This window comes from Eucyclogobius newberryi, unplaced genomic scaffold (genome assembly GCF_026437365.1).
Source record: "Eucyclogobius newberryi isolate DKJ021-1_F unplaced genomic scaffold, fEucNew1.0.hap1 SCAF_14, whole genome shotgun sequence".
Taxonomy (NCBI): Eukaryota; Metazoa; Chordata; class Actinopteri; order Gobiiformes; family Gobiidae; genus Eucyclogobius; species Eucyclogobius newberryi.
This window is the reverse complement of record NW_027315768.1, coordinates 23,854,671-23,873,904: the sequence shown is the minus strand read 5'-3', so window position 1 is coordinate 23,873,904 and position 19,234 is coordinate 23,854,671. Positions and strand designations below refer to the sequence as shown.

Here is a 19,234-nt window from a genome sequence, read left to right as displayed (position 1 = left end):
TTCCAAAAACAAGAAGCTCAACGCTGTAGAGAAGAGGGAGAGATGAGCTGCAGTTGTGTTTGAACGAGATCTTTTAAACTCACCTTCACATGCGGATGACACACAGACAGTGACATACAGATGAAATGTTGGTAATTAAGCTTCAGTGCACAATTGTATTCTGACGTGGATTGAGTGAAAAAGCCTCAGGCCAAACAGAGTGTCATTACTAAATCTGCTGGAACAGAAATGAACTGGTGAATAGTTAATGCAGACCAATTAACACCACACCACAGCCCTCTGGTGAGAAAATGAACAAACAGTTTGAGTGTGTGGACTAGGGATGTCACGCAAACCTTGATGTACGATATTATCTCTATTAAATACATTTTCATATTTCTTACAATACTGTGTGAAGCAAATAGAATTGTAGATATAATACTTTCTCCTTTTCCCTTTAAAATGCCTTAACAAGACTTTGATGCAAAATATTGTGACGGCCCATGATCTTTTGGTGAGACTTGTGACAACAGTATCACAGTGTTTTGGTTATTGTTACATAGTGTGGATCACGGAGGGTTCAAGGCCTGGATTTGTCTCAAGAACAGACATCTTTTTAGTGTGGATTCTTAGAAAAAGGACAAATCTTCAGCATCAAAATCTTCTAAATCATCAATTCCTTAATTACAGAATAATAAAAAAAATGGGTTGACATTTCATACTAAAAACTAAATATTGTGTATTACATGACATGATGTGGCACTGTATATATGCTGTTATAACCATGTACAAACTAAACCAATGTACAAAGCAGCAAATGTTTGATCATATTTTTTCATGCATTCTAAGTTACACTTTTGGGTCTTATGTGTGTCTGACAGTGAGTCTTAGCATTTTATATAGTTTTAGTTCAGTCCACACAACCTTAGAAAGCAAAGCACTCAGAGATTAGTTCTTCTAAAAACATACATCTTTGCTGGTGACTGATTGTAAATATTAGCTGGATGATGTGTGCCGTGCAGCAGGGTAAATGTACAGAAAAACTACATTTTAAGGCATGTGGAGTTGTACTTTTAGCTCTTAAATCACCATAATGTGTGACTGGTGGAGCCGGTTACTTCTAAAATATTTTCCGATGTTCTTTGACAAGCTGAGACATGCGGCTGATGTGTGCGCAGACATAAAGGAAAACAAACCCTGGGCTAAGTAAAAGATTTGAAATGCAAGTTGACAAAATGAGGGCAGTTTGAAATATTGTGTTATAGCATGGGTAAAGACGAACACAAAATATATCAGTATTAGAAGTAGGGTGAAATTCTATAAGACATCTCAGCCACACGTACTGAACATATAAAGATGGATTTACTTATTAGCATGGCTTTGGAGGGTTCATTAATAATCCATGGTGACGATGGCGGCCATGACGGCAGGCGAGAGGAGAGAGGGCTGGCATGTTGCTATAGAAACCTGATACTTGAAAGCAACACAGAGGCATAAATACACAGGAAAGGTAGAACTGTCTTTTTTTAGAGAGTCAGTTTGCTCTCTAAAAATGGTCAAATCTGAACTAAAATATGTTTTATCATTTCATTTGATCCACTTCATCTATAGATTTACATGGGACAATATAACTTCAAAAGCTTTTTCCTCTCGCAGGGACCTAAACATCAGCCCTTAAAGTCGCATCGACACACCAAAGTTGACAATCTGGTGACTCAACAAGATTTTGACAAATCGTACTGAAGAATTTGTTAATATAAAATTCCAAGCTTTATTTAATTAAAGTTTTAATCCCAATAAATGAGGCGACTTTTCAGTCTGATCAAGTTTAATGAAATACTCAATAAGATATGCAAAATAGTTTTGTAATTTAAATGCCAACCAAATGAAGAATTATTTCATTTGTCAGATTCAAATCCCAAATATGTGCAATCTTGGCCATTTATATGCATAAAATGCTTTTTTTTCTATGAAAAGATGACATACTGAAAAAGTAAAATAGTTTTTTCTTACATTTATGTAAGTAAACTACAGATTATAGACAATTAAAATGAATAAATATAAATAAATAAATACTATAAGACACATAGCCTAAATACTTCTGTATACCAGATTAAGTGATAGTACTTTTCTAAAAGAAGAATTATATTTTAGCTGAATAAACAGTTAAAGAAGAAAATGAGTCCATAATAAAAAATACAGTTTGATTGTAGTGGAATAGCTGACTGCCTGTAAAATAAATGACTATTGTTACATCTCCTGTGGAGATAGCTTTGTCTATATTCAAACAGTATTATATCATTTGTGCTGCACTTTGACATCTATATTGCCAGTTGTTTACATTGTTGACATTATTCATTTGTATCCATTGTCCAAGAGTGTGTAGGTCTCTTATTGTTAGTGGCTAATCCCAAGAGGCGTCGCTGTCCCCGGCAGCAGTATGCAATTATTGAAAACACTAAACAATACATGCTGGAGACCCTGTAGCTGGTAAATAATACACAATCATACCTTCACGTTATGAATTATACATTTCTGGCGGTTGACAAGTGTTCACAAAGGCCACTGCAATCGGTTTACTCCGCGCTGGTAGAACAATGACTTAGCTTTCTCTCCAAGAGGAAATTTGTGTGATTAATTCTATACAGTAGGAATATTTGTATAGCTCTGTGTGGGGAGTTTGTCAGGATTAATGCATGTTCTGATTGCCTTTGGGATAAAAAAAAACACTTCATGAGGTGAACCAGGCAGTCCACATGTAGTGAATGGTTTAATATCGCTTAAAGAAGTTGCATTGCTTTTGTGAGACCCTAAATGGTGCTTTGGAGACTGAAGGTGCAAAGGGTTTTTATGAAGATTGTGAACAATAAAGGGGGAAATAATAAACTGACATAGGAGATTTTTCAAATGACAATAAGTAAATACATAAATCAATAAAGAAAATGGTCCCATCTTACATTGACAAAGATTTAGTGTCCAGAAAAAAGTGAAAGATTCAGGGGTAAATCAGCTAAACGTAAAGAATTTCATAATAAATGTAACTTGGTGGTGGTGGTTCAACTTAAAAAATTCAATCTCAAATTTATACTAAATTGATGCCATGTTTTTGATGCCAAGTGATTTTTAAGAAAAGTATTATATTCTTCAGGAATACACACTACTTTATGAACTTTTAATTAAGAAAAATCATCATCAAATGTATTTATTTGTTGTTTGGTCAAATAGAGAAGTTACAATTCATAAGATACCACATCTATAAGCACAATCTAACTAGTGTATCACTCAGTAGTTAGATTGTATAGTAGTACTGTATTATTAAGAAAACTGCAGGTCTATTTAAAAAGTCCAGCACTCTGTAGTCGCGCTGCGCTCCTGACTTCTTCCAACAAAGTCAAGCCTTCTTCTGAATTATTTACTGGAGTTCTCTGGAGAACTGGACTCCACTGTCTGCTCCGACCCCCACAGCAGCACGGCGCGCTCAAAGAAAATGCCTTTGTTTGTACTTTTCATTAGAGAGAGTTAAGGAGTAAACGGTAACTTTTAACAATGGAACATGTATGAATTTAGGATTACAGTATTACCATCTCACCATGGTGTTAGTAATTATAAAGTTTCCCTTCATTATGTTCGAAGGTTGGATTTAATGTACCGTAATAGTCTAACAGCTGTTTTCACATTCAAGACAATATTGCTGAATACATTAATATTAGAGCATTTTGCTACTCAAGACGACCTTAAGAAAAATGTAACACAAGTATTATTCAGTAAAAGATCTCATGTGCATTGATAATTAAGCATTTTGCATGGATAATTGTGCCGCTGTATGTATGCTCTGTGTACGTACTGTTGCTTCCTTACCTTGGCGATCTGCACACACCAGTTGAGCAGCAGCTGTGAGCCGATGTTGTCCTTGTGCTCGTGCACGTAGTCGAGGAGACAGCCGTGGGGCATGAGCTGAGTGACCAGCTGAATGGTGGGGCTCAAACACACCCCCAGCAGTCGCACCAGGTGAGGATGCTCCATACTGGCCATGATCAGGGCCTCCTGGACACACAGAGACACACTCAGACACAGAGCAAGGAACAAGCAAAGCCAAAACCAGAAAAACTATGTTAAGACGGATTATAATGCAATTTAGATGCACAATTATGCTATTTCAGTCCTGCAGAAGGTTCTTAAGCATCTGTCAATATCTGACCTTTTCCTGACTTTTTATCATGCAAAAGACTAAATATTTAAATATAAGTAAAATACCTGACTATTCCATTATCCAAGGCCCTTTATCATCAGCACTGCACAGACTGCAAACATGTCGGGTTTCAAATAGTGCATTAGTCTATTTTTAATTATTATACATCTGTAACTATAGATCTGTATGTTTCTGTGTCTGTGTGTACAAGTCTGTGCATCACTCAACATACCGCTATGACCGTTTGAGAAGCACTGAGTAAGATAACTAATGGCTAATCACTCTTGCTGATGTTCCATCCAGTAGTCATTTGATGAGTGACAATGAGAGAGCATCTTCAAAGAGTATGTTTATGATGTTTACATGCCTAGACCACATTTCCAAAGATCACAAGAGCTTTTATTCTGTTTTAGCCTCCACTTCCTCTTGAACTAAGTCAGGAACAGCACAAATGTAGTCAAAACCTGACATCAAAGATTCCCATAAACAATTAACGTGTAAAGGTAAAGGATATGCAGGCTATTTGTTTGGGCTATTTGGGTGTGTATTCATGTGTATATTTAGATAATAATAGAGCATATTTAAATATGTTTATGATCTAATTTTGATTTAAATTCTAATGGACAACCTCCTTGCTATATGGCTGGTATACTAACCTCTGTGCCAACACCAAGTCACTACAACTTAACTACTGCTACTACTCCAAATACAGCTGCTGTGACTATTTTGCTTTTTTGTGCACTTCTATCACCGGCAAAAAGGGAAGGCAAGTTTATTTTTAGAGCACAATTCATACACAAAGTCATTCAAAATGCTCCACATACCAGAAAAAAATCTAATCTCAATACAACTAGATAAAAACTTAAATAATCCTTATAAAATGTACTTTAGGAGAGTAGTACAGGTAAAGTACAGGTAAAATACTTTCAGTCACATGCACAGCTAAACAGAAGTGTTTTGAAAGTAGATTTGAACATGGTCAGAGTAGAGGTCAGTGTCACATCTTCAGGAACACTGACTAGTAAAGATTATAGCTGTGTATAACTGAAACGCTGTTTCATTTGGTTTACAATGTTTAATCCTGACTCTGGGCACCACCAGGAGGCCGGGTCCTGAGGGCCAAGATGGTTCATATGGTACTAACATCAGACACATCAGAGGACAGGACTAATGTGATGGTACTTCCTGGTTCTAGTCAGGACCCGAGCAGCAGCGTTCTGGATGTTCTACTGTTGCTTTACAGCTCGTTTGGAGAGGCCAGTGAGCAGCCGTTACAGTCTAATCTAATGGAGACAAACGCATGGATAAGTCTCTCCAAATCTGGTTTAAACACTATATTTTTGATTTTAGCAATGTTTAAAAAGAAAGCTGCTGATGTTATTGAATTGACGTGGCTGTTAGAATTTCAGTCTGAGCCCATTATTACCCCCAGATTTCTAACTTCATAGGTTTTAGAGAAAGCCACTAAAGGTAAGTGCTGACACGTTCTCTTTGTTTCTGTGGGCTAAAGACAATACACATACTTAAAACAAAAGCAGACATGTGGCACAAAATGCATATTAACTGCAATCATTCATATGAAATGCTTAACCAAACAGAAATAGACCTTAATCTATTAAGTGCGACTGCGAAGCTACTTCATTTGACACTACACACAAGTTTTATGGCTTTCTCCTTCTATTTGTCACCAGATAGATGCGATGCAGAGTACATAAGGTATAATAATGGCTTTGGGCACATGCATTTGAATAAGACAGATACCATACAAACAGCCCAGCTTCAAAGAAACCACCAACAGTGGTATGATGTATTCCCAAAGTAAATCACGCTTGTTTGCTTGCTGGAGAAGACCTACAACATTTAAAGTCATTCATCTGATGTTATGGGGAGTATGTATTTGGACTCTAACCAAAGCACATTTCTTAGTTGTAAATTGTGTTCACTGACAATGGCAATAAAGTGTTTTCTCATTATAACTAATATGAAGCCACAGTGATCCTGCTAACTCTGTACTTTAAGTATGGTTTACTACAGTATTCTTGCAGACTTGTTTGTGGTGCTCTGAGGCGAGACTGAAGTTGGAGAACACATTGAAACTACTTCCTACTGCATTGGGTTTGGCAAAATGTTAGTGTTGTCTATCAATAAACAGGAAATAATGTAGCTTTATTTTGCTAAGACTATCAACTCAACATTAGTTTCAGTGGTTTATCACGAGATCAAATCAGACTTTGATGAAAATGTTTTCTGTTTATATCTGCTTTTTGCCCTTTGGTTTTAAGTCGCATTCTTTCTTATTTAATCTTCTTGCTCAAAAGTGAGCCAGACTAGCTTTGTCTAGCTTCAAAAACGGTCTGGGTAAGCTTCATTTAAGAGAGTGGAGAGACATTGATCTGCTCCAAAATGAACTCGTTGCTACGTGGCTGAAGAGAAATTAGCATTATTCAATAGCGTGCATGTTTTACAAGTTAGAAAGAATGCATTAACAGATAAATAATGAAGATCGAACTTGCCCCCTTCGGGAAACTAAGATGCAAAGAACAGTGTTTCCTCTCACTTCATTGCATCTACTTAGAAATGATAAGAAAAGAATATGACAAAATTTCCAAAATCAACAGCTCCATGACTGCCGTCTCCATTAACTCCATCACCACCCCCACCCCTGCCCCCCCTCCTCTCCCTGACCACCCACCCTTCCCTGCCCTCACCACCTTCTCCTCTGTTAACTCCTCTCATATCATAGACCTCATCACCGCTTCCAAAACCACCACCTGCTCTCTCGACCCCCTCCCAACGACTCTAACCAAGGCCTGCCTCCCTGCTCTCATCCCCCATCTCACCACCCTCTTCAACCAGTCTTTATCCCTCGGCCATGTTCCTTCCATCTACAAACTGGCCTCCATCACCCCCATCCTCAAAAAACCCACCCCAGACTCCGCCAACCTCTCCAACTACCGCCCCATCTCCAACCTGCCGTTCCTCTCAAAAACGCTGGAACGCATCGTCGCCGCCCAACTTCACACCCACCTCCAGTCAAACAACCTCTATGAACCCCTCCAATCTGGCTTCCGCCCACTTCACAGCACTGAAACAGCCCTGGTCAAAGTACTCAACGATCTCCTCACCTCTGCAGACTCCGGGGCCCTCAACATCCTGTTACTACTAGACCTCAGCGCAGCCTTTGACACTATAAACCATTCCATCCTCCTACAAAGGCTGCGCCAACTGGGTGTTGAGGGCTCTGCACTTGACTGGCTCACATCCTACCTCACCAACAGGCAAGAGTTCATTTCCCTCTCCGGTCACTCATCCACCCTCTCCCCAGTAACGCAGGGGGTCCCCCAGGGCTCAGTCCTCGGCCCCCTCCTCTTCATCTGCTACATCTTCCCCCTTGGTCACATCCTCCGCCAACTCAACCTGGACTTTCACTGCTACGCTGACGACACCCAGATATACCTCACCACCAAATCCACCCAAAACCCTCCCCTCAGCCACATCGAAACCTGCATCTCTACAATAAAATCATGGCTCACTCTCAACTTCCTCAAACTGAACAGTGACAAAACAGAGCTCCTCCTCATTGGCACCAAATCCACTCTCAATAAAACTGGTCCCTTTTCACTCAGCATCGACACCTCGACCATCACCCCCTCTACCCTGGTACGCAATCTCGGAGTCATCATGGACCCCACCCTCTCCTTCACTCCCCATGTCAGCCACATTGTCAAGACCTCATACTTCCACCTCCGCCGCATCGCCAAAATCCGACACTGCCTCACCCTCCCCGCTGCTGAATCCCTCATCCATGCCTTCATCTCCTCCCGCCTTGACTACTGCAACTCCCTCCTCACTGGCATCTCCTCCCATTCCCTCCATAGACTCCAAATGGTCCAAAACTCCGCTGCCCGCCTCCTCACCCACACCCGGTCCCGTGAACACATCACTCCCGTTCTCCGCTCTCTCCACTGGCTCCCCATCAAGCAGCGCATAAACTTTAAAATACTCCTCCTCACCTTCAAAGCTCTTCACCACCTTGCCCCCCCCTACCTGTCTGACCTCCTCATCCCCCACCGCCCCACCCGAGCTCTCCGATCCTCCTCCTCTCTCACCCTGACCGCACCAACATCCCGACTCAAAACTTTTGGCGACAGAGCATTCTCCCGAACAGCACCCCGACTCTGGAACTCCCTCCCCCAACCTGTCCGCCACTCTCCCTCACTCACAACATTCAAATCCCGCCTAAAAACATACCTCTTCACCCAAGCCTATGACCTCCCCTACCCCTAGCCTCCTCTACCCCATTGCCTACACTTCTACCCCCTGTTACATCCCCATCTTTTTCTCTCTACTTCTTCTGTCTTGTTCATTTTATCTGTATATTAATGTGTATTGTACGTGTTGTCCCCCCCTGTCTGTAAATACCCCCCCCTTTTTTATATATGTTCAGCGTCTTTGGGTCACTGAAAAGCGCTATATAAATAAAAGTTATTATTATTATTATTATTATTATTATTATGAAGACATTTAGCATTAGGGCAACTTTTTCTCCTACACAGCAACTCTTTAATAAATACACTTTGACATTACTTTTTAAATGTTTTGCAATATATTCAAAATGAACTATTTGGCCAGCGTTGGAATATTAACTGCCAGGGCATAATAACTCGATGGCTCAAAATTGGACTGTTTGGCTGAAATTCCTATTGAAATATGAATGAAAGAACAGCTGATTATCATCTTCATTCTTTAGGGAGCTGGCAGACGAACAAATGCCCTGGAATGTAATTACGTCCCGCCCCACCAAAAAAAGGCCAAGTATTGAAGTCTTTTACCACATAGCGCTAAGACTGGACTTGGATCACGATTAAAAGTTTATTTTCAAAAACCGTCCTTGGTAGTGTGGCTGGTTTTTGATTGTTGGGCACAAGAGCATGCAATTTAACAAAGGTTATTCATCAAAGCCGATAAAAATAGAAACGTTAACGCCAAATGTCTTCTGACTGTCACGCAAAAACGCAATTGGGTCGCTTTCGATGCATGTTCGTGTTGATGTGGCTTATTTCATCTCGGTTGCATCATCAGGGTAATAATTTAGACACTGTTTCAGACTTGAGAAATGGGTAAATGTTTCATAATGAGCCAACTGTGCAGATGGAGCCGGTGGGGTAATGTGCAAGGCCCACTAGTATTAAAGTGTAACTCCTAATGCATTATTACACAAAAGAAAGACTTTGAACTCTTAATAGCAAGTGTAACTGTGATGATAATGAATGGTAAGTTTATGTGATGTTTTTGCAGAGATTTTCAGACTGTACTTACATCCATAAACTCCACATTTGCCTTGGGTCCCGTCGCCTCGTTTAAGATTTTGATGGCCACAGGGATCTTCACCGTTTCACCTTCGGGAACCCAGATCCCCTGAAGAAAACAGAAGTCCCATCAAGACAAGAAACCCTCCACAAATAACTACAGATGTAATGTAACACTATTTGTATAGACCCTGTATAAAATATAGGAATAGACTTAATGTAGGGATAGAATAGAAAAATACTTGTGACTACTTCCTGCTCAAATAACAGTCACAAGTTTAAATTTCTTGGCAGATTCTTATTAAAAAGCATGGACAAGGAACAACAAGCTTTCAGGCTCAGTAAGTATCACTAAGGTAATAATTCTTAGTAAACAATTCCTTCATTATAAATTCAGTATTTGCTTATACTCTATAAGACTAATGGAGGAGTAGTTATTATAGTATACTATACTATTACCAATTCTGCCATATTATAACTATCCAAATATTGTATTAATATATTGCAAAAGTAACTATGAATATTGTCCTAGTTGACCTGGGTTACATATTTTATATGTATTGACAAGATTCTCCATGTAACTTACTGTTTGTGCTTAAGGTAGTATAATTCAACATGTCACATTTTAATGCAAATAAATCAAATCTCATATTTTACAGCATTGTTCCATTTACTTAAAATCATTCATTCAACTTTTGAACTTTTATTGCATCGTTCTCAAGCCTAACCTCTGGAATTCTGACCTGATGCTTAATAAGTTCACACAGAGGAGTCTCCCACAGGCTCTTAGAAGCTAAATGGTGCATAACTTTGACCCAGATGCGAGCTGCTGAACTATAAAGGGTTGGGTAGGAGGATGACACATCTCTGATATGTGAGATAGCATCAGTAAAATGTCATTGGTGTCTTTGGCAACATCCCTCTCCTCCGCATCCCTCTGGTGGTGACCTCAGCTCTCATTTGCCTGATCCCCTGGGGCTCCACTGTGTGTGCCATTACTTATTCCATTCATCCCCCGCCTCCGGACACCAACTCATTCCACATCATTAATATAACCCTGCCAGTCCCTCCCTTCATGGATAGTAGATCCATAAAATGACTTTTATTTACTAGGCTAAGCTTGATTCTAGTAAAAAATAAAATCTGGCAGTTACCCTGTAAACAGTCCCGAACGCTCCAGACCCGAGGATCTTGACCCGTTTAAGCTCTGTCTCCTTCAGAATTCGTAGTTGGGCCTGGTTAGGTGCAGTGCCGCTGGGGGTAAGGGGCTCCACCAGCTGAAACAAAAAAAGATGCGACACAGACAGTAAAAAGTCACAGGGAAATATTGACATTTTGGATTCCAGACCAAAATGTCTTTGTAAACTATTTTCAAAGCTTGTGGTCTTGGCTGGTCAGGCAAGCAATGTGTAGCAACCTAGTGGGCAATATAAATAAAGCATTGCGTATTATAGTTGAAGTACATATTATTTTCAAATAAAACACAGTCTATGTTTAATTGTTTCGTTTAGTATTTCTGCACGTGTGGGTGAGCTTATCTTTATCCAACCATGCTGCTAAAACTTAATGTCATTACACAGTATTTTTGGTTGTACAAACAGCATTGTATCATGACAACTAACATTTATCTGGAGAAAGATTATATCAGGTACTTGCCAACAAATACACAATATTTAACTATCTGCCAGTTGATTTCTATTCTTTTCATGCAGCCTTGAAGCCTATTCAAGGTGAGAGTCACACATGAAATTCTCCAATGAAACACTTTTACTAGAACTGTGTCTAATACTGAAGGTCTATTAGGATTGAAACACTCTGAGAATCAAAGTCTGTGATGTCTTTTGCCAAAACTTCACTGTCGTTCATCAGATTGTATCAGCAATTGTGAATGAAAAATAACACTTATTTGTGTTTCAGCATTTAGTTTGAGACTTGACAAAGGTATTATAATCCTCCACTAGAAAACCGCACAGAAAACAGAACCAAACCAGAATTACACTAGGACCAAACATGAAATAAAAACCGAATCCTCTTTTTGACAGAAAAGAAACGTTCCAAAACACGTATATGTGATTAAACAGCTAACTATTTACTTTGTACACTCTTGAATAAGTAAAACACTACAAGAAGAAGGACCTAGGAGAGGCGGAGAAATGAGAAACAAAAGAGGGCAGGAGAACGCCAGAGATGTGTGTAAGGAAAAACACAGCCCGGAATGTCCCTGCAGCTCATAGTTACCATTTGATTAAGAACAACAGCCATTCTTCATTTAAATGGAACAACAAGTCAGAGGCCGCAGGCGAGACACAGGGAAGGCGAGAGGTTCCACACACAACAACACTAAAGGCACATTACATTACAATATAACTGTAGAGTGGAGAGCAGTGTAAACATGCTACTGTAGGGACCGTGAGTGTGAGGAGCTGTCCAGCGGAGGTGGTGCTGAAAACACACAGGAGCTGTCCACTTCTACTAGTTTTGAAAACAGAGACTGTAATCAGTTTATCTTTGTTCTTTTTGTGAACAACTAGGCGTCTCAGATGGGTAAGACGTGGCCAGTACCAGGTTATTTGAAAGAATACACATAGACAAACACATATTTTACAATGGAATGCATGTTTTTAGAGGACATTAATTACCTTCAAATCAATCAATCCAACTTTATTTGTATAGCACGACAGCAACAACTAAACCATAGTGCCTTCTATAAGTGCATAAAAATGTATATATCTCTGGAGGCCAAGAGTTCAAATGTCATAGTCCAGTTTTGTATTAGTTTTATTAGTTTAAGTAGTTAAATAGGTATTGATTATTGGACGTTAAGGTCATAAGCACAGAGAAAAACAACTTGTTGGATCAGGGAGGCCATCAAAATCCAGAAAAACACACTGTATACTGTATATCTGGATGATGTACCAACTTCCTCATATCGGGGATACAATCCTGAAGAAGTTGTCTTACTGCTCCAAGTAGTAAGACAACTCCATAATTTATTTGAATCAGCTGATCAGACACTTCACAGTAACACACTTCTGAGGAAGGCAGCAAAGTGCAGCCAAAGTTATGACAAGTTATGATGCGAAAAGGCAGGTCTGACAAAACTTCAAAAGGTTCTTAAACTTCAAAGGCTAATTTGTGGGAAAAGACTCATACTATCATTAAACACAGTGTCTATTTTAAATGGATTAAATCTGAAGTTTGATCTCAACAAATGCATTGTGGCATTGAACTGCAGCCTGGACAGCACATAGTCTTGTTGCAATGGTAAATTTGCATCGATAATTACCCCTGCAACAAGCTTATATTAAGTGGTAGACATTTTAGTTGTAGCTTTATTTGATGATATACTTGAAATTAACTGTCTTACTTAATAAAGCATCACTAAATATACAGCACAAGGAACTAATTTAAAGTAAAGATAAGATAAAACCTAAACTATTATGTGAGCTTCAGTTCCTACCGTTTTGCATTACTCTCAGCATTCTCAACATTTTAATAGCTTTACTATCGCCACCATTGTGTGCCACTGATATGATTTAATCTGGTGGAGTTTAAGAGAACAACGTGATAAGAGTTCTTGTTAAGTAATATGGGTAATTGAGAAACAGCCCGTGTGGCACATGAGAGCGGTGTAATAATAGGCCACATCAGCGCTCCAGCAGTTTGTCATTACGGCGCCAAGCATCGGGCGTAATTCAGCGACACTTTAGGCCCTGTTCAAACCCGGACAAGAGCAGGAGCTGGTCTACTCGGCTGCTTTTAGAACGGAGGACGAGCACTTGGTCTTCAGATAATGCTGCAGACCTGTCCCATTTACTGACAGAAGAGTCCTCTCCAGTCACACTATGGAAACTGCACCACAGGCTAGAGGAAAGTTTGTCAGATGTACTGTATGAGCTTACGTTTTTACTTTCTTTTACTTCAGTTTGAAATCAAAACACAAATACTTTCTGTTTAAATAAAGCAGATAGGACTGTAATTTGAATCGCGACGTGAATGGACTGAAAGAGCAAATAGCAACGGTGTAATATGTGCACTGCAAACACACAAAAGTTCTATATCAAGACTGAAGCTACTCTTTGTGTTATTTCCTAGCATCTTAGAAATAATTAAGAAATACAAATAATTACAAAATCTATAGTTTTTCACAGGGGCAATTCTCTAAAACACAATTTATATTTTTTCACAGGATTCATGTATAACTTTAAGAGGTAAATACAACATTGTGCTGCTTCTGAACGTTCACACTTCACTGTGACATGTGAAATCCACACCGAATCTGAGCAATAGGAGAAGTGGTTGGAAAAAAGGCAATTTTTTATTGTTTTGACAAGCACGTAAGGACAAATATTGCATTCAATTATTCTAAGACTTTAATTTCCTGGGGCCTACAACATGTAACTGAAGCATACGTCTGATAATGACTATAATTTGGTCACTTTATGCTAATACAATACATCTACAACTAACACTAACTAGAAACTTTCTCCCAGACTATTTTTCGTCAGTGAAATGAAAGGTTTGATGTGATCTATTTCATCCCTACTGATATATCACCTCACCTCTGTCTCCAGAAAGCGTCTCAGCGCCCTCTTCTTCTTGATGTTCTTGCGGCGCATGGACACGGCCACACTCAGCACCATGATGACCACCATGAAGAGGCCGCCGATCACCCCCGCTGCGATCAGAGGCGTCCTGCACAGGAGAGGGGCCAGAGAGGGAGGGGAGAGAGGGGAGAGAGAGGGGCCAGAGAGAGAGGGGAGAGAGAGGGGCCAGAGAGAGAGGGGAGAGAGGGGAGAGAGGGGAGAGAGAGGGGCCAGAGAGAGAGGGGAGAGAGGGGAGAGAGGGGAGAGAGGGGAGAGAGGAGAGAGGAGAGAGAGGGGAGAGAGGGGAGAGAGGAGAGAGGGTAGAGAGGGAAGAGAGGGGGAGAGGGGAGAGAGGGGAGAGAGGAGAGAGGGTAGAGAGGGTAGAGAGGGAAGAGAGGGGGAGAGGGGAGAGAGGAGAGAGAGGAGAGAGGGTAGAGAGGGGAGAGAGGGGAGAGAGGGGAGAGAGGAGAGAGGGTAGAGAGGGAAGAGAGGGGGAGAGGGTAGAGAGGGGAGAGAGGAGAGAGGAGAGAGAGGGGAGAGAGGGGAGAGAGGGGAGAGAGGAGAGAGGGTAGAGAGGGAAGAGAGGGGGAGAGGGTAGAGAGGGGAGAGAGGAGAGAGGAGAGAGAGGGGAGAGAGGAGAGAGGGTAGAGAGGGAAGAGAGGGGGAGAGGGGAGAGAGGAGAGAGAGGAGAGAGGGAAGAGAGGGAAGAGAGGGGGAGAGGGAAGAGAGGGGGAGAGACATGACGCAATGAACATCTAAAATCCAGTTTGTGAAGAAGACTGAAAGAAAGTGTAATAATGTTATCTAAGTATATTTCGTATGTTCACATCAATATCATACATTTTAAGGCGTCGACTTTCAAACTTTTCACACCAAACACCACCTTAGAACAATATATATCTCCCACCGAATCTAATCCAAACCAGATCTAAAACAGATCTTAACTACGACTGCTGCGTAACCCTAAAGGAAGAATAACATTTACCACATTCCAAATTAAACAAACACAAAAACTACAGAAGAGCCTGAGTGCCACCAGTACACGTACCACAGTTTGAGAAGCACTGGTCTGAGGAAAACAGGTTTAATTCATCTTTTATCTTCTTCTTTATTGCAATAGGAGAGAATGGACTAGATCCTTGCCCAGTTATTATGGGCCTTAGGTGAAGGGCAGCCTGGACACTGACCATCTAGTTCTGATTCATAATCCTCGATGCTCATTACTTCGTTTAATTCCATGGTTATTATAACTCCTTATTTCTAAAAATCTATAAAAGTCCTGTTTCTCCAAGCCACACCTTGTTTTAGTCAGGTTTTTTTTTAGTTTCTTACTTTGCTCTTTCGACAAACATCCATCCACGGCTTCTCATTAAACCTGAGGACTAGATCAAAAACATGGAAATAACCATCAAAGTGAATTTTAAGTGACGTGCCAACGCTGTCATTCGAAATCAAAGCTCTCAATAATACGTTATGGGCCGCACCGTAGAGCTCCGGCTAATTTGCTCAAGGTGCACTGGGGCGCTGTCTTAATCAGAGCGACGAGGCAAACAGTAAGAGTAAGAGTGAAATATCAGCACCTTACACACCATGCGAGACGAGCAACAGACAAATAAAACATTCTCTCATCAGAAGGTGTTCCTGGTCAGTGTGTCCTTAGCTACAATTACCGGTAGGTTTGGGTCAACTTTGTGTATTTGTATAGAACACTATTGGATATAAGTAAAGTAAAGTAAATCAAATGAATAACATGTATTTATATTAGAAATCAGAGGTAAATCCCACACCAGATATTTGACCAATATAGCAATAAATCAAAAATAAATTGAGCTCAAAACCTTTCACCGACCACAAAGTTACAGAAGTAAATTACCCATTGATTTCCCCCCATTTAGACTAGAAAAAATAAATACAAGTTGGAACGCATGCAAGGAGCTAAGCAGCCATGTATGATGCAAGTGTATGTATGTGGTAATATGAACAAATCACACAGTCTAATTTAAATGTATTTCTGAAATTGTCTAAAAGTAAATATATTCACATCATGGATAATAGTTACAAAGCTGGTTAACCTCTGCTGAAGCATTTAAACGGGAAAGTCTGAGGGAAAAACGGATGAAAAATGTACTACTGAATCTTCTGTGAGCTTCGAAGTGGGCAGGGCTGTTGACCTCCACTGGAGCTAAAGAGCAATACAAAGTAAACGAAAACTCCATTGAAAGAAAGAGATTTTCTAGTTTTTAAAAAAGTAAAGGAAATAAATAAAAAATGTCTCCATGTTAAGATTTGTTGTCTGTTCTTTTCATCATTCTCTACTTCATACATACATTTAACCCCCAATGCACCCTAATGTACCTGTACATTTCTTGTTTATTGTTGTCCTTTGCTTTTGTGAAGAAAGTATGAGAAATTCAAAGCTACAGTACATTGCATATTTTTTTGTTTTTTTTACCATCAAGCATAATACATCACTGAACAAGATGTGATTAATAGATGTTATCTTAAGCCAGCGATAATGTGGGATAATGCCAGCAGAAGATGCCCTTTAAAGGTTTAGTGTAATCATGTATTTGTGATAAGCTGCGATTTGTCACGCTCGGAGTCACAGGTGAGAGATGGAGGAGATACACTGACTGTTCTGGACCAGACACCGTGATCCGTCTGCTGATAAGAGCCATTCACAGGTCAAACTGAGAGCAATATCCCACCTGCCTCTGCACAAACTCAAACAGGTGAGCCACAAAAACGAGCTATGCCATGTTGCTAATTGTTCCTCGTAGCAACAGGCGGTCTATATTAACTAACATTCAGATTGTGACTGAGAGCTCAATATTGATGCCAAATACTTTCCTTTCTGTGAAGTAAATAAGACACAGAAGCTCCAAACTCAGGACAATCTTTTAGTGGATACTGTACCTGGATAAGACTGTATAATAGCATCACATTGAGTGGCATTAATAAAGCACAATTTTGAATGAGTCGGGCTTACTTAATAAAAAGAGTCCTTACTAAACCTGAATCATTCTTTTTAAAGCTATTAAAAGTGTAGTTATTGTGAAGTGTTATTGATGAATCTATTTCCAAATGTGTATTAAACTGGTGAAATGAATGGACTATCCCAGGCATGTCCAAACTAGGGCCCGGGGGCCAAATGCGGCCCTCAGACCAATTTTGTATGGCCCTCCAGCTTCCAAACAACAAAAACTAGTACTTCTTACTGTGAAATTGGGAACATTCCAGGATATTGATGTTATACCAACCCAATATTAATGTTCTAGGTCTAATTAAAGGTGTGGAGGCTCATCGCAATTACATCAAATGGAAAATTTCGAATGATTCACTTTGTCATTCAACAAATTCGACATTGTCAAGTCGTTTGTGGCCCTCTGCCCCCTTTAAGTTTATAAATGCGGCCCTTGGTGAAAAAAGTTTGGACGCCCCTGGACTATCCGTATTCGTGCTGTGAACTACTATTGTTGTCCATGTGAACTTTTTAGTGAAATGAAGGTGTTGCGCATTGCCAGTTTTTCTTTATGCCACCTGATCCCCACCTGGCTCCTTTAGAAATCTGTAAATCTATTTGTGGTAAACACTTAGCTGTAGTTTGTTCCATTTGCTCCCTCTCAGACTTGGAACAAAAGCGAAAGTGCCATCAATTTATCAAGCAGCGGGCAGATCACACACACACACACGTACTCCTGGATTTTAGCCTCCGAGCCACTCATTAATAAGAGACTTTGCTTCCTGTGATGTTATTATGTGTTTGTGTGGTGTAGAGCTAGAGCCCCGCACAAAGGGAACCACAGCTAATTATTTAGTACCTGTCCATCCAGCCGATGCAATCCTGGAGTCTTGGTCCAATACATCTGCAAAGACAAGAGGTGAAAGAACAGCTCAAACTCTGGGATAAAGTTATGACGGTCTGTTCAGTGTGGAGGATGTCCTTGTCAGACCTGATCAAACTCTTACGCTCGTCCTTTTAAATCTCTTCAGACAAAGGGTAAAGTGCGTTTCAATGTTTTTTCTTATTCTTACTTTATGTGGTGGGATAATGCCTGTGATTTAAAAACAAATCTGACCGTTTTTAACATTACTTTAACAAAATAAAGGTGTTGTCGTATAGCTTACTTGTCAAATAATAATAATTGTGTAAATTAGATGAGCGTGAGACCTTGTTTGCAGTTTGGTTGCTTTAGGTAACAGTTATGTTATTGTAATTGCACAGTCTGCTACCCATGTCCAACCAGGAAGTTCAAATGAACTTCAGCAACATTTCTTGATGAGCTTTTCACAATTACATTTTTGAGTGAAGTGAGTTGTCTGACCTGTCATATGCAGTTTGAAAATCATATAAATATAAATTGATCTATAGAAGGCTTTAGAAAACATCAAAACCCAAAGTCTAAGCTTCAGTTGGAGAAGAAAACACAGTAAACTCGTGCTTTAATGTATAAGGCAGTGAACTTTCATGATGTTTAGTTGTTCTGGTTAATAAATACTACTTTTTTGTATCAAAGTACTAGATTTCATCCAGCATTCCAGACAAAACAAACCAAATTCATTAGTAGCCTTCATGAATTAGCCAGTAAAATATGTATGTTATTATTATATCAATATGTTTTTTTTAAATGACGCCCGGAGTGAACTTGCTGATACAGATTGCATATGTTAGAATAAGTAAAGGGACCGACTGCTCTATCTATTCTCTTCTCATCTCTATATTTAGACAGGAAATGCAGAGAGCATCAACAAAGCCATGTGTTTATGTGACGCCTGTGGGCAAATACAGAAAAAGAAAGAATCTAAACTTTGTGGGCAGATCCATGCGTCTATGTTAAAAATATGTTTTGCAGTGAGCATTTCTGTTCTCCTATGCCATTGCTTATTCATTTATTTTATTCTTTATTTAGGAATGAGCTAAATTGTTGGCAATTATTCTTATTGTGAAAGTTATGGTCAAGGAATATAACTATTCTGGTTGAGAGTCCACAACCTGCTTGTCGTCATTATCGCTTTGCTGTTGTCGTTTGTGCCACAGTACGGTATAAAAGTATCTATTCTTATGAAGGCAAGCAGCTGGTAACACTAGATACTTAATAGAATAAATGTATAATTATATTTAAAAATATCAGATGGTGTCACACAAAAACATGGTAGAGCTCTCCCTCCAA

The 19,234-nt window shown here is 39.8% G+C and overlaps 1 protein-coding gene across 3 annotated transcripts in view; it reads right to left on the bottom strand.

Moving 5' to 3' along the window:
- Window positions 1-19,234, bottom strand: part of LOC140359862 (receptor tyrosine-protein kinase erbB-4-like) — a 338,304-nt gene that overhangs the window by 29,969 nt on the left and 289,101 nt on the right. For all 3 annotated transcript variants that reach the window (XM_072445068.1, XM_072445070.1, XM_072445069.1), the window contains exons 16-20: window positions 17,885-17,929; window positions 14,040-14,172; window positions 10,632-10,754; window positions 9,488-9,586; window positions 3,838-4,023 (exon numbers count right to left, since the gene is read on the bottom strand). In XM_072445068.1, coding sequence (XP_072301169.1) covers window positions 3,838-4,023; window positions 9,488-9,586; window positions 10,632-10,754; window positions 14,040-14,172; window positions 17,885-17,929 — 586 coding nt within the window. The remainder of the gene's footprint in view (window positions 1-3,837; window positions 4,024-9,487; window positions 9,587-10,631; window positions 10,755-14,039; window positions 14,173-17,884; window positions 17,930-19,234) is intronic.